A 15,849-nucleotide genomic window follows, 5' to 3' on the forward strand; every position below is an offset into this window, starting at 1 on the left:
ATTTCCCAAAGATCTGCAGGTACGATACAACCTTGAACAGTGTCTTGAATTTAGCTAGAGAAGGCTTTTCGCATACCTCCACCCATAAGCCGTTCTGCAAAAGCAGGGGCCATTATGAAAGGATAAATGTGCCTTTAGAATAACGCAGGCTTATCTGTTGGGAAGGGAGTAATTAAATCCTAAAATTACATCCAGGGGAGAAGAGAGACACATTTAAATGATCCATTCAATTGGGCACGGAAATGGAATCTCAGCTTCATTTTGCCCCAGTTGGCCAAGGACTTCTGGATTGATATTGACTTTCCCTTCAATATATTTTCTTAACTTTTCAAATACTTTATTATTAACTATGTTGGGCTTGATGTGAGGAGAGCCAGTTTAGTGTAGTGGTAAAGTGTGCGGACTCTTATCTGGGAGAACCGGGTTTGATTCCCCGCTCCTCCACTTGCACCTGCTGGAATGGCCTTGGGTCAGCCATAGCTGTGGCAGAGGTTGTCCTTGAAAGGGCAGCTGCTGTGAGAGCCCTCTCCAGCCCCACCCACCTCACAGGGTGTCTGTTGTGGGGGAGGAAGGGAAAGGAGATTGTGAGCCGCTCTGAGACTCTTCGGAGTGGAGGGCGGGATATAAATCCAATATCTTCATCTACCTCACAGGGTGTCTGTTGTGGGGGAGGAAGGGAAAGGAGATTGTGAGCCACTCTGAGACTCTTTGGAGTGGAGGGCGGGATATAAATCCAATATCTTCATCTACCTCACAGGGTGTCTGTTGTAGGGGAGGAAGGTAAAGGAGATGGTGAGCCGCTCTGAGACTCTTCGGAGTGGAGGGCGGGATATAAATCCAATATCTTCATCTACCTCACAGGGTGTCTGTCATGGGGGGGGAAGGGAAAGGAGATTGTGAGCCGCTCTGAGACTCTTCCCAGTGGAGGGCAGGATATAAATCCAATATCTTCATCCACCTCACAGGGTGTCTGTTGTGGGAGAGGAAGGTAAAGGAGATGGTGAGCCTCTCTGAGACTCTTCGGAGTGGAGGGCGGGATATAAATCCAATATCTTCATCTACCTCACAGGGTGTCTGTTGTGGGGGAGGAAGGTAAAGGAGATTGTGAGCCGCTCTGAGACTCTTCGGAGTGGAGGGCGGGATATAAATCCAGTATCTTCATCTACCTCACAGGGTGTCTGTTGTGGGGGAGAAGATTATCTTCATCTACCTCACAGGGTGTCTGTTGTGGGGGAGGAAGGGAAAGGAGATTGTGAGCCGCTCTGAGACTCTTTGGAGTGGAGGGCAGGATATAAATCCAATATCTTCTTCTTTTTCTTCTTATGTTGACAATACAGACAGATATATGAGGAATCATTTATCCCTCAAGATTTTTGACCAGTTGAGGACAGGTTTGGAGGGAGACTTTTAGCTGTGTGCCCCTTCATTCTGTTTTAATTTTAAAAAGGGATTTGCTGGGCTGCAGGCAAATCTATAAAACTTATTAGCTTGGGTTGGAGTGGGGTGAGAAGGCTCTTGATACTACAGGCTATTCGGCCCATTCCTGAGATGGGGAATATTGAGGCTTTTTAGGTCCACGTGGGCAGGTGTGTTGGTCTGAAGAACAAAGTAGGAGTCAAGTGGCCCCTTTAAGACCAACAAAGTTTTATTCCGAATGTAACCTTTCGTGTGCTCTAAGCACACTTCTAAGCTTACATTCCAAATAAAACTTCGTTGGTCTTAAAAGTGAAACTTGACCCCTACTTTGTTCTATTGAGGCTTTTTGTAAGTGAAGGATTAGTTAGCAGGATCCTGATTTATATTTCAGTATTCTTCCTAAAACTGCTTTAGTTTTAAAGGATTTATTTCACTAATGATCTTTTGCATGTGAGGTGTCTGCTTAGAAATATTGCCCATGTTTTGCCAGGTTTCTCTGTTTTATGCTGACTAGGGGCTGCACTTGTTGAGGACGTAAGAGAAGCCATGTTGGATCAGGCCAATGGCCCATCTAGCCCAACACTCTGTGTCACATAAGAACATAAGAGAAGCCATGTTGGATCAGCCCCATGGCCCATCCAGTCCAACACTCTGAGTCACATAAGAACATAAGAGAAGCCATGTTGGATCAGACCAATGGCCAATCCAGTCCAACACTCTGTGTCACATAAGAACATAAGAGAAGCCATGTTGGATCAGGCCAATGGCCCATCCAGTCCAACACTCTGTGTTACATAAGAACATAAGAGAAGCCATGTTGGATCAGGCCAGTGGCCCATCCAGTCCAACACTCTGTGTCACATAAGAACATAAGAGAAGCCATGTTGGATCAGGCCAATGGCCCATCAAGTCCAACACTCTGTGTCACATAAGAATATAAGCGAAGCCATGTTGGATCAGGCCAGTGGTCCATCTAGCCCAACACTCTGTGTCACACAGGGGCCAAGACCCAGGTGCTATCAGAAGGTTCGAAACAGTATCCTGGCTTAAATAGAGACTTGGTCTTTCTTACTACAATTTCCAGTAGCTCAAGAGGGCCCACTATTAAGAGACTTTTAACTGGCTTCTTTAAACATGTCATAACATGCTGTGACCCTTTATTTATTTAGTGAGTAAGTTGATTTATATTCAGCCCTTTCCCATAATGGACTCAGCAGATTACAGGCATAATAAAATAGTTAAAACCAACATTAAAATAATAAAAACAGTCAAATGCAAACACCACATGGCGGTGCGGGCACATTTTACTGATTAAAACCTAGATCTCATACATTTTTTTACTGAGTTGTATTATTATATTGTAGACTATTAATTTATTATTGTATTTTAATTGTTTTTATGCCTGTAATCCGCCCTGAGCCCATATGGAAAAGGGTGGAATATAAATCTGCTAAATAAATAAACGTTGGCCTGAATTTAATAGTCAAGATAGCAAATTAATAGTTTTTTGTAGGGGAGGACAATAGATGGTATAAATAGTGAAATGATGTCAGTTAATTTTACTGATGTCAGTTATTTTTCTTATGCTTCAGATTGTTTCTTCCTTGATTAATTGGATTCCCCCCCCCCCGTATTTAATTACACTTTTGTTTATCTTTGCCTTGTGAGTAAGAGGTTGGAACCTCTGACATCTCATTGTCCATTATGTTACACAGAGAATTGCACCTGAAATGTTTGTAATGGGATTCACCCCAAGCCCCTCTCTGCTCCCCAGTTTTTTCTTCTCACCACTTCGGTAATTCCCCCTACAAAACTGTAGAATGTTACTTACCAGGGCTTTTTTTGTAGCAGGAACTCCTTTGCATATTAGGCCACACCCCTGCATGTAGCCAATCCTCCATGAGTTTACAAGGCTCTTCTCACAGGGCCTGCAGTAAGCTCCCGGAGGATTGACTACATCAAGGGGGTGTGGCCTAATATACAAAGGAGTTCCTGCTACAAAAAAAGCCCTGGACTTACTTTCTTCGTCACTGCATCTGAAGACATGAGGTCCGACTTAAAAGCTCCTGATTGAGCGTTTATTGCTAATCTTTAGGATGCCGCTGGACTTCTGATTTATTTTGCTAAATCTGTGTCTGCTAAAATGCTCTTTCTCTCTCTTTTTAAACCCAAGATTTTAGCAAAGCAATGTCTCAAGCCGGCACCTCCCAGTTCCAGGAGGCGATTAGACAAGAACTGGAATTTTCCATGAAGGTGGAACTGGACAAGATACTTTCCACTGCACCCCAGAATGAACTAGAGGTAGGGGCTGAGGAGTAGCAATGTTGAATTTTGAGAATGTCTTAATGCCGGAGTGGCCAAACTTGCTTAAGGAAAGAGCCACACAGAATAAACATCAGACGTTTGAGAACTGCAAGACATTAATGTCAGATGTTTGAAAGCCGCAAGGAAAGGAGAGAGAGGGAGAGGTGGAAAGAAAGCAACTTTACCATTAAATGCCTTTTCCTAGCTGCCAGCTGGCTTGGCTTGGAGAAGTTCTCCACGCCTTTGGATCCTGAGAACCAATGACGTAAAGGTGATAGGATTTAAAACAGAGAACTAATGGAACGTTGGTGGCTGAGCCCTTAAGTATGACCTGTAGAATTTTTTTTAAAAATGTATTAAGATAAACAATAAATACATATAGTCAGGGCTTTTTTTGGTAACAGGAGCTCCTTTGCATATTAGGCCACACCCCTCTTATGTAGCCAGTCCTCTGAGATCTTACAGGGCTCTTAGTACAGGGCCTACTGTAAGCTCCAGGAAGATTGGCTACATCGGCATGGCCTAATATGCAAAAGAGCTCCTGCTACAAAAACCCCCTGCATATCGTTAAGTAATTAAGTACTGATAGTACAAATACTTAGAGTATTATCTATTACAACGTCGCTGTTTTAGGAGAGAATGGGACACAAGCTGAACCATCCAAATATAGTTCTTACCCATAGCAAGTAAGATAACTTTTGTATTCTTAAACCAAAAAGTGCAGAGTAAAATGACCTGTAGAACTTTGTACAATAGTAGAGTACAGTTTAACTTAGAAAAGAAACCAGAGCATTGCTTTAATTGCATTAATTAGGTAAAGATAGTCTGCTGTGTACATATATGAACATATGAAGCTGCCTTCTACTGAATCAGACCCTGGGTCCATCAAAGTCAGTATTGTCTTCTCAGACTGGCAGCGGCTCTCCAGGGTCTCAAGCTGAGGTTTTTCACACCTATTTGCCTGGACCCTTTTTACTTGGAGATGCCGGGGATTGAACCTGGGACCTTCTGCTTACCAAGCAGATGCTTTACCACTGAGCCACCGTCCCTCCTCATAATTGAGTCATTACTGACCCATTGGAGGGCGGGGTACGTCACACCATGATATTTTCCATTAATTAGTAATATATTTAAGGATTGGGAGTCGTCTTCTCATGTGAAATGAAAGCAAACTCTGTATTAGGATTTCTTTAGAAAAGGGATTTAAAACTAAAATACCAGTCCTTATAAAGGCCGTTCTCCATAGAGCCAGCCACATTTAGAATACTAGTTTCAGCTCAAGTTGTTTTCTCTCAAAAGGGGTGATAGAGAGAGATGGAGACAACTGACGTGAACAAGAAACTGAAGCACATTCTGCTCCATTCTTTTTTAAACGTGGCATGTGAAAAAGGTGTTTAAAAACCTGGCAGCTCAGTTTTCTTTTAAACCTGGCATGCAAAAGGGGTGTACGGAGGATGTGGATTTCTGGAAGGACTTGGAAACCCATAAAGAAGTATTTAGTGCAATTCATAAATGAGCTACGGAATTCATTACCACATGATATGGCTAACAAACCCCAGCTTTAGATGGTTTCCAAAGAAACAGACTAATTCACAGTGCTTATCGAGAGCTGTTAGACTCAAGTGCATACTTCTCAGTGCCAGATCCTTTGAACGAAAGCATTCTGAAGAGCTCATAAGCAGGCCGTGGAAGTAACCGGCTTTTAAGTATTGGGGATAGCTCTATCAGGAACTGTTCCATTGCCTGCGGAAGATTTTGTTTCAGTGAGACTTGCATAGAAGTCACCGAGGGTTTGTGCCTTCTTCTTGATGCAGGTTTCCCAAAAAGGAATGTAACCCTCTCTCTCTTTCAGCACACTAAAAAAGACCTGGAAGGTTTTAAGAAACTGTTCCACAGATTCTTACAAGAAAAGGGACCGTCCGTGGACTGGGGGAAGATCCAGAGACCTCCAGAAGATTCTGTAAGTTGGAGAGTGGGTTGTTTTTTTTTTTGAGGGGGGTAACCCCTCTTTCTTTTAAAAACCTTTTTGAAACACGTTGTCAACAGCAGGATGCGTGCCTTTATGCCTTAATACTGGACAACAGTAACATCCTAGTGTACAGAGCTCTGGTACCATGAATATTATGTCATTCTTTGAACCAGGGGTGGGGAACCTCCGTCCCGAGGGCCGTATACGGCCCTCGAGGTCACTTGGTGTGGCCCTCGGAGATTGCTGGGCTGAACCGAGCCACGTGGCAGCCTCCCTGGGGCCTGGCTGGCTAGCGAGGATCGTGGGGCCCAGCCACGCCGTGCAGCAGCCTCCCCAGGGCCAGGCAGGGATCCCAGGGCCCAAATGTACTCTGCGGCAGCCTCCCTGGGGCCTGGCTGGCTGGCCGGAATTGCTGCAGGGCCTGGAAAAGTGACTGTCACCGTTCAGTTTGCACTTGATTATCCCAGAGGGTGTGGCCTATATGCTAATGAGGGTGTGACCTAATATGCTAATATCAAGGGATGTGGTCTAATATGCCAGGGGTGGCCAACGGTAGCTCTCCGGATGTTTTTTTTGCCTACAGCTCCCATCAACCCCAGCCATTGGCCATGCTGGCTGGGGCTGATGGGAGTTGTAGGCAAAAAAAAAACATCTGGAGAGCTACCGTTGGCCACCCCTGTAATATGCTACTGAGTTCTTGCTGGGCTTTTTCTACAAAAAACCCTGGGCCTATGCATTTACCTAGGGCAATGGGCCAGGTGTGTGTGTGTGTGTCTCCCCACATGACTTCAAATAGAAAAAGAATTATTTGTGTTAATTTTGCTGGCCTGAATCGTTCTCCGTTGGCGGAGCACTGTTTTTTTTTAAGTTGATCATTTTTTATGGCCCGCGAATGATGTTATAAATATCCATATGGCCCTTGGCAGAAAAAAGGTCCCCAGCTCCTGCTTTAAACCCACCTAACACTAGGTTAATTGAGCAGTATTATTTGACTTGGAAGGGATAGGAAAGGAAAGAAAAGGTCCCCTGTGCAAGCACCAGTCGTTTCTGACTCTGGGGTGACGTTAAGAACATAAGAGAAGCCATGTTGGATCAGGCCAATGGCCCATCCAGTCCAACACTCTGTGTCACATAAGAACATAAGAGAAGCCATGTTGGATCAGGCCAATGGCCCATCCAGTCCAACACTCTGTGTCACACAGTGGCAAAAAATTTTATATATACACACACACTGTGGCTAATAGCCACTGATGGACCTCTGCTCCATATTTTTATCTAAACCCCTCTTGAAGGTGGCTATGCTTGTGGCCGCCACCACCTCCTGTGGCAGTGAATTGCACATGTTAATCACCCTTTGGGTGAAGAAGTACTTCCTTTTATCCGTTTTAACCTGTCTGCTCAGCAATTTCATCGAATGCCCACGAATGCATCGAATGCAATTTCATTGTTGCTTTCACAACGTTTTCACAGCGGACTTTTTACGGGGTGGTTTGCCCTTGCCTTTCACAGCGGACTTTTTACGGGGTGGTTTGCCCTTGCCTTCCCCAGTCCTCTACACTTCCCCCCCCAGCAAGCTGGGGACTCCTTTGACCGACCTCGGAAGGATGGAAGGCTGAGTCAACCTCGGGCCGGCTACCTGAATCCAGCTTTCGCTGGGATCGAACTCAGGTCGTGAGCAGAGAGTTCAGATCGCAGTACTGCTGCTTTAACACTCTGTGCCACGGGGCCTCTCGGAAGGGATAAGTGGCACGATAAAACCTGAACTTGTACGATCTTGGAAGCTAAGCAGGGTCAGCGCTTGGGAGGGAGACCACCGAGAAAGGCTCTGCAGAAGGAGCCAATGGGAAACTACCTCTGCTAGATCAGTTACCGTACCTTGGAAGCCCCTTGCTGGGTTTACCGTAAGTCAGCTGTGACTTCATGGAACACATAATTTGACTTGCACATCAAAATCGTGAGAAGAGAGTCCCGGAAATTTCAGTTTTATGTCGTTCAGGTTAGGTACACATTTGACGTGGTTGACGTTTGGTTTTGATTCGTTGCAACCTTCTCTTGCGACCAAACCCATAAGTCGTGCATTAAACCCCCCCTCCCCCCACTCTTATGACTAGTTCAAAACTTAGAAACAAATCAGTTTTGCCTGATATTATGAAACAATACATGGTCAATAGGAAGACACCGAGTAACACTTTTTGTGGTAATTGTGGAGGTATTAGTGTTGCAGGTCATCGCATTGCAAAACTAGCCAAGTTTCTCACACTTCGGCCTTCCCTAGGGCCAAGGATTGAAACTCTTGAATTTTCTGCAGTTGACTGTATTTCCATCATTTTCGGTGGGAATTTCTTCTTCTAAATTCCCATCCAGTTTGGAGAGCCAGTTTGGTGTAGTGGTTAAGTGTGCGGACTCTTATCTGGGAGAACCGGGATTGATTCCCCACTCCTCCACTTGCAGCTGCTGGCATGGCCTTGGGTCAGCCATAGCTCTCTTATCTGGGAGAACCGGGTTGGATTCCCCACTCCTCCACTTGCAGCTGCTGGAATGGCCTTGGGGCAGCCAAAGCTCTGGCAGAGGTTGTCCTTGAAAGGACAGATGCTGTGAGAGCCCTCTCCAGCCCCACCCACCTCACAGAGTGTCTGTTGTGGGGGAGGAAAGTAAAGGAGATTGTGAGCCGCTCTGAGACTCTTCGGAGTGGAGGGCGGGATATAAATCCAATATCTTCTTCTTCTTCTTCATCCCAAATGGGAATAGATCTTGGAAGCGAAGCAGAGTCAACCCTGGTTAGTGCTTGGGATGGGAAACCACCAAGGAAGTGCAGAGTGGCTACACAGAGGCAGGCTGTGGCAAACCACCTCTGTTAGTCTCGTGCCTTAAAAACCGTATGGGGTTGCTATAAGTCAGCTGTGACTTGACGGCTCTTAACACACACACGCACGAACGGAGAAAGAGAGAGAGAGAGAGAGAGGCTTAAATGTATGTTAAGGTACTGTTTTGCTAATTTAAAATTTAGTTGGTTTTTAACCATCTATATATTTTTTTACTTTTTCACTTCTTGTAGTTTTAGAGGCCAGTTTATAAGGGAGCTAAGGGCGACTGTGGTTACAGGATGGAATTAATGTGTTTTGGAAGCCAGTATAGGAACGTTGGTTGATGCTGTTGTGCCTAGTTTTTCGTCACATCTTCAGTACACAAAACAAAAAGCAATCTGAGGGTACTCAGATTGTGAAGGTGAACCAATGCATACAACTTTTGGAAAACGATTTAAACGTTCATGGCCTGGAGCCGAGAAACCGACGGAGGGATGCCATCGTAATTTACTGTTGTTCTGCAAATCGTTGCATGACTGCTAGGGAACGACTTCACGGACGCCTGGGTGCAAAGTCTGTGGGTTGGATTCAGACGAACGCTTCAGTGGTTACGAAGATTTCCGTCTGCTTAGCGTGATTTCACCACTTCACCCCTTCCGCAGCAGCCCCAAAGATCCTCCCCCCCAAAAAATCTTGTTCCTGTTGCCCCCCCCCCCCCAAGAACAGAATTTCGAGGGGCAATTTAGGTTGCCATAGAAGGAGGGAAGTGGTAAAAGTTTGCACCCATAGAAATGTCTGTTCAGGCTCCAAACCTAAGTGAATGGTTTGCACAGCTAGAAGAAAAGCCAGTTGGATGCAGTGAACTTCTCTTGTGCATTCCTTCTTTGCTGGGTGAAAACAACCCCTTCTATTAGAACTGAGGTTCCTGGCTCTCTTTTAACTTGTGGGCCCCTTTGAAACAGGGTGGACACAAACGCGATATGGCCGCATGGGATGTGGAGCTAATCACACACACAGAGGAAGGAAGCAAGACGGAGGAGGAGGAGGGATTTATAGCCCACCCTTCAATTGGAGTCTTAGAGAGGCTTACAATCTCCTTCTCTTCCTCTCCACACCAGACACCCTTTGAGGCGGGTGGGGCTGAGAGAGCTCTGACAGAACTTGCTCTTGAGAGAACAGCCCTGAGAGAACTTGTGACTGACCCAAGGTTACACCAGCAGCTGCGCGTGGAGGAGTGGGGAATGAAACCCATTTCTCTCAGATTACAGTCCGCGCTCTTAAGCACTGCTACACCAAACTGGATAAGAGGGGGTCAGTTTTAAAAATACCCTCGGAAAGAGGATTCAGAGAAAGGATAACACCAATACTACAGTGGTAGCTGTTGCTGAAATGTTCTTTTAATCTGCACGGCCAATCAGATCTCAAATGAACAATTAGAAGTGGGAGCTCTTCCTAAAACAATGGGGGGGGCATGCCTGGAGGAATATTGGCAGGTGCCATAGTGCCCCCGTACTAGAAGAAGATCCTTTCAACTACTGGAAGGACACCAAATATCTTCCATCCTTATAGTTCTATAGCAGGGGTGGCCAAACTGTGGCTCAGGAGCCGCATGTGGCCCTCAAAGCCTCCACCATTCCATAGGCCAGCTTGGAGAAGGCATTTGTCACTTTAAATTATTTCGCCAAGCTATTAAGGGCCTTGGAGAATGCATTTAAAGTTGCTTTCCTCCCTCCCTTTCTCACTCTCTCCAGTTTGGTTAAGTGCACGGACTCTTATCTGGGAGAACCGGGTTTGATTCCCTAATCCTCCACTTGCACCTGCTGGAATGGCCTTGGGTCAGCCAGAGCTCTCTTATCTGGGAGAACCGGGTTTGATTCCCCACTCCTGCACTTGCAGCTGCTGGAATGGCCTTGGGTCAGCCATCGCTCTTGCAGAGTTGTCCTTGAAAGGGCAGCTGCTGGGAGAGCCCTCTCAGCCCCACCCACCTCACAGGGTGTCTGTCGTGGGGGAGGGAGGTAAAGGAGATTGTGAGCCACTCTGAGACTCTTGAGTGAAGGGCGGAATATAAATCCAATGTCTCCCTCCCTCCCTCCCTCCCTCCCTTCCTGTTTTGTGGCTGTCAAACATCTGACCGTCACATCTTGCCGCTCTCAAACATCTGATGTTTATTCTGTGTGGCTCATACATTAGGCAAGCTTGGCCAGGCCTGCTCTAGCAGTTGGGTAAAAACTCTATAGACCTGGCAACCCTACTATAATTTGGGGTGAACTTTAATTCGGGGAGATCCCCAGGCCCTACCTGGAGGCTGGCACATGTGAAATCAAGCTGAATCCCAGCCAGTATCTTGGAAGCTTGCGTCGGATTCAGAATTGTCTGACAGGCAGTAGCAGGCCTCAGATTCAGCAGGAGCTCACAGGACCGCAGCTCCTGAACCTTACTGAGGGTTCCCCCTCCTCCTCCCCACCTACCTACCTTGTCCATTGAATAGGAGGTACAGCTGCATAACAATCCCTGGATGAGGAGAGCGAGCAGCCAGCCAGCCACCAGGGGCTTTGCCACGCCCCCAGCAGCCCTCATTAACCCCTGCAGAAGCCCACACCACCCTTTCTGCACTTCTGATGTGATTTTGGGCAGCGGGTGACTTACTGGTCTTTTGACTGGGGGGGCGGCCCAGGAGAGCCTCAGGCAGCTGAGGCCTGCTTGGCCTGGCTGGATGTCTAGTCAGCCCAAGCAGGCCTCACTCACCCAGGGCTCTCCTTTCTTGCATCGGATTGCTATTGGTTGGGGGGGGCAGCATATGCTAATGAGTTATGCTAATGAGCTTCGCCGCCTATATTTCTACAAAACGACCCCTGGGCAGTAGTAACCATAAACCACACCTGTTGCTATTTCCTGCACTGCCCTCTCCAGAAGCCAAGCAAAACCACGCGGATGGATGCCCACGCCTTCTCAAGCTTCACGAATTCTTACGGGCACGATGCTTGTGAGTCCCCTAGCGTCATTAGCAAATGTTGTTTCTGCCGCCCACCTCAGTTATCATAATGGTTAAACATGACCTTTACAGTCTATTACTACGCTTGTCCTCTGTTTGGATGTCGCTTCCAAAATAGATCCCTCTTCTTTTTCTTCTACTTCAGCATAAATGAGACTTAGCAGTGTCTGCAGTGATAAACGAGTCCCCCTTTGTGTCTTCCGTCTTCTACCTGTGTCTTTACTGCTGTCTCCTAGATGAATTCCTAGAATAATTTCTGGATGAAATAAAGCTCCTTCTTGGCCCTATTTTTTTCCTTTTATTTTCACATATTTTCAGTTGAAGATACGTTGTTGGACATTTCATGCTGAAGGTGGACGTTTCATGCTGCATTTTTTTTTAAAAAAATCATTTTTTATTTGGGCCTTCGGTACTTAAAAAAGGTCAAGGTAGTCCCCTGTGCAAGCACCAGTCGTTTTCGACTCTGGGGTGACGTTTCACAATGTTTTCACAGGAGACTTTTTACGGGGTAGTTTGCCATTGCCGTCCCCAGTCATCTACACTTCCCCCCTGCCCCAGTAAGCTGGGGACTCATTTTACCGACCTCCGAAGGATGGAAGTCTGAGTCAACCTGGAGCCGGCTACCTGAACCAGCTTCCGCTGGGATCGAACTCAGGTCGTGAGCAGAGGGCTGTGACTGCAGTACTGCAGCTTTACCACTCTGCAGCACGGGGCTCTTCGGTACTTAGGCTGTGGTAAAACACTGGGAACATCAGTGGCTTTTTAAAACATCGTTTGAATATTATGAGGCCTAGGCCGTCTTGGTCATTAGGCACGCATGCTTGGAGCATCCTCCCCACTGTTCCTTCCAGAGTGAAAGGAATTATTAAAAAATCAATTGTAATGGAACACAGAAACTTTGACTGTGATCACCAGGGGACATTTTGCAGAAAAATAGGTGGTGGAGCTCATCCAGGGATTGTTATTTTATTATTTATTTATTGCACTCATATCCCGCCCTCCCTAAATGGGCTCAGGGCGGCTAACAACGGTCACAATTAAATGACAGATTCACATTATAACAATAAAACATTATTAAAACATTAAAATATTGAAAGGTAAAGGTAGTCCCCTGTGCAAGCCCCAGTTGTTTCCGAAAGCAATGTCACCCCAGAGTCGGAAACGACTGGCGCTTGCATAGGGAACCTTTTCTTTGCAGGATCCTTGCTGTTCCAGGCAACACTGTCTTCTGGAGCTGAGTTGGTGTTATTTGTTCAATGCCTAGAATGTCCAGGTGTTTCTTGAGACTTCTAGGAACCGTCCCAAGGGCTCCAGTGACAACTGGCATGATGGTGACCTTCTTCTCCCAGAAGCGTTCTAACTCTTATTTGCACGTCTTGGTATTTGGTGATCTTCTCTTGTTCTTTCTTTTCTGTTCTGCTATCCCCTGGGATTGCAATGTTAGTGATCCTGATGGTGACGATGATGATTGTCGCTGTCGGGATTTCCAGAATAAAACTGAAAACCGAAGGACATGTAGGATACCAAGGTTTTTGTCTCTGAGTTTATTTTCCTGCTCTACATCCAAACCCTGCCCTGAACTTCAAAGTCATGACTCATTGGTGGTGGCTAAATCAGTAGGCGTGAACACCAGGATCTTTTCCTAAGGAACTATACATCCCGTTTTTTATTTGTTTTTAAGTTACAGTACAACAAAATTTTTGGGTGTGCCTCCAACTTAGAAGATGATGATATTGGATTTATATCCTGCCCTCCTCTCTGAATCCCAGAGTTTCAGAGTGGCTTACAATCTTCTTTACCTTCACCCCCAACAACAGACACTCTGTGAGGTAGGTGGGGCTGAGAGAGCACCCACATAAGCTGCCCTATCAAGGACTGCTGTGTGAGAGCTATGGCTGACCCAGGGCCATTCCAGCAGCTGCAAGTGGAGGAGTGAGGAATTATTATTATTATTAAATTTTATTTGTATCCCGCCCTCTCCGCCTAAGCAGGCTCAGGAATCAAACCCGGTTCTCCCAGAGTCCGTGCACTTAACCACTACACCAAACCGGCTCTCAACTTTGGCAGTCAGTCTGTGCCCATGACTTTCAGAGAAAGTTTTATGACATTTTGTTGTTGTTGTTGCAGATTTTTGCTGTGCAAAATGCATGTTTTGTTACATATTACTCTCTCTAGAAGTTGTCACATTATACAAGAACACATGGACAGGTACTGTGACTAGCAAATAGCCTCTATTAGATATAACAGCTTTTAATGTCTTCTCATGTAAGGGCAAGCACACCTATTACATTACGGGCTTTGCTCTTTTTTCTTTTCTTTCCTTCCTTCAACGTATCAGACACCGAGCGCCCTCGTAGTTTACATAGTCACGCCACTTTCGGCAGACTTTAAAGTTCCTGCTAACCTGCTGACGGAAGTGAATAATTTCTGTGGGTAACGCTACGCTCCTCCTTGGACAAACCTCCAGGACTCTCTTGCGTTATAAATTGCCTCACTAAGATAAGCAAAGCTTATGGAGAAAGTGTGAGTAAGGCCCTCCCTGCCTGCACGGGGCATGAAATGAAGCTGATTCACTTCTGAAATAATAAAAGTACGTGACGTCTCTGCCGAGGAACTTGATAGTTGCGCCAAGGGGATGGCAATTGCAGCGTGTACCTAATCTGTGTGTATCTCTTTGGAAACACGGCTTGCAAAGGCCGGCTCAAAGCAGTCTCCTGTTTCCCTATCTTTCTCTGCTTACGTGTATTAAAGCATGAAGTGCTTTTAAATCAAAGTCTTGCGACACCGTGGAGACTGCTGAGTGTATTAATGAGTAGTAGGCTTAGAACAGATGAAAGGAAGTCCTTCTTCGCCCAAAGAGTCATTCACATGTGGAATTCACTGCCGCAGGAAGTGGTGGCTACAAGCAAAGACAGCTTCAAGTGGGGGATTAGATGTACATATGGAGCGGGGAAGGAACAGTTAGAGGGCTTCTAGTGTCCTGGCCCCATTGATGGACTTCCTGATGGTGCCTCGTTTTTTTGGTCACTGTGTGACACAGAGTGTCGGACTGGATGGGCCGTTGGTCTGATTCAGCATGGCTTCTCTTACGTTCTTCTGTTTGGGGTAGTAATGCTGTGTATTCTTGATGCTTGTGGGCGAGGCAAGAGTGGGAGGGCTTCTGGAGTTTAGGCCCTGCTGGTGGACCTCCTGATGGCACCTGGGTTTTGGGCACTGTGTGACACAGAGTGTTGGACTGGATGGGCCATTGGCCTGATCCAACATGGCTTCTCTTATGTTCTTATGTGACACAGAATGTTGGACTGGATGGGGCATGGGCCTGATCCAACATGGCTTCTGTTATGTTCTTATGTGACACAGAGTGTTGGACTGGATGGGCCACTGGCCTGATCCAACATGGCTTCTCTTATGTTCTTATGTGACACAGAGTGTTGGACTGAAGAGGCCATTGGCCTGATCCAACATGGCTTCTCTTATGTTCTTATGTGACACAGAGTGTTGGACTGGATGGGTCATTGGCCTGATCCAACATGGCTTCTCTTATGTTCTTATGTGACACAGAGTGTTGGACTGGATGGGCCATTGGCCTGATCCAACATGGCTTCTCTTCTGTTCTTATGTGACACAGAGTGTTGGACTGGATGGGCCACTGGCCTGATCCAACATGGCTTCTCTTCTGTTCTTATGTGACACAGAGTGTTGGACTGGATGGGCCACTGGCCTGATCCAACATGGCTTCTCTTATGTTCTTATGTGACAGAGTGTTGGACTGGATGGGCCACTGGCCTGATCCAACATGGCTTGTCTTATGTTCTTATGTGACACAGAGTGTTGGACTGGATGGGCCACTGGCCTGATCCAACATGGCTTCTCTTATGTTCTTATGTGACACAGAGTGTTGGACTGGATGGGCCACTGGCCTGATCCAACATGGCTTCTCTTATGTGACACAGAGTGTTGGACTGGATGGGCCATTGGTCTGATCCAACATGGCTTCTCTTAGGTTCTTATGTTTTTAGAGGTCCATCAGTGGCTATTAGGTATAGGTGTAACATTCTGTCTGGGGCAGAGATGCTCTGGCTTCTTGGTGCTTGGGGGGGCACAGTGGGAGGTCTTCTGGAGTCTGGCCCTGCTGGTGGACCTTCTGATGACACCTGTATTTTGGACACTATGTGACACAGAGTGCGTGGGTCATGGCTTCTCTTATATTCTTCTAGTGTCATCAGCTGTTATGACCCATAGCCCAGCCTCACACATCTGTTGAACTGGGCTTTGGGTAAGATAAGCAGCTTGCCATACTTCTCTCTGGGGGCCCCCACATGGTGGAACGAGGTCAGGAAAACCCCCACGACAATGCTGCCATG

At 46.4% G+C, this 15,849-nt stretch overlaps 1 protein-coding gene across 2 annotated transcripts in view; it reads left to right on the plus strand.

Moving 5' to 3' along the window:
• UGP2 (UDP-glucose pyrophosphorylase 2) overlaps nt 1–15,849 on the plus strand; it is a 58,510-nt gene that overhangs the window by 17,286 nt on the left and 25,375 nt on the right. For both annotated transcript variants that reach the window (XM_060230628.1, XM_060230620.1), the window contains exons 2-3: nt 3,590–3,717; nt 5,573–5,680. In XM_060230628.1, the coding sequence (XP_060086611.1) occupies nt 3,604–3,717; nt 5,573–5,680 (222 nt within the window). In that variant the 5' untranslated portion in view covers nt 3,590–3,603. The remainder of the gene's footprint in view (nt 1–3,589; nt 3,718–5,572; nt 5,681–15,849) is intronic.

The sequence above is a fragment of the Heteronotia binoei genome, chromosome 1 (assembly GCF_032191835.1).
Source record: "Heteronotia binoei isolate CCM8104 ecotype False Entrance Well chromosome 1, APGP_CSIRO_Hbin_v1, whole genome shotgun sequence".
Lineage (NCBI taxonomy): Eukaryota > Metazoa > Chordata > Lepidosauria > Squamata > Gekkonidae > Heteronotia > Heteronotia binoei.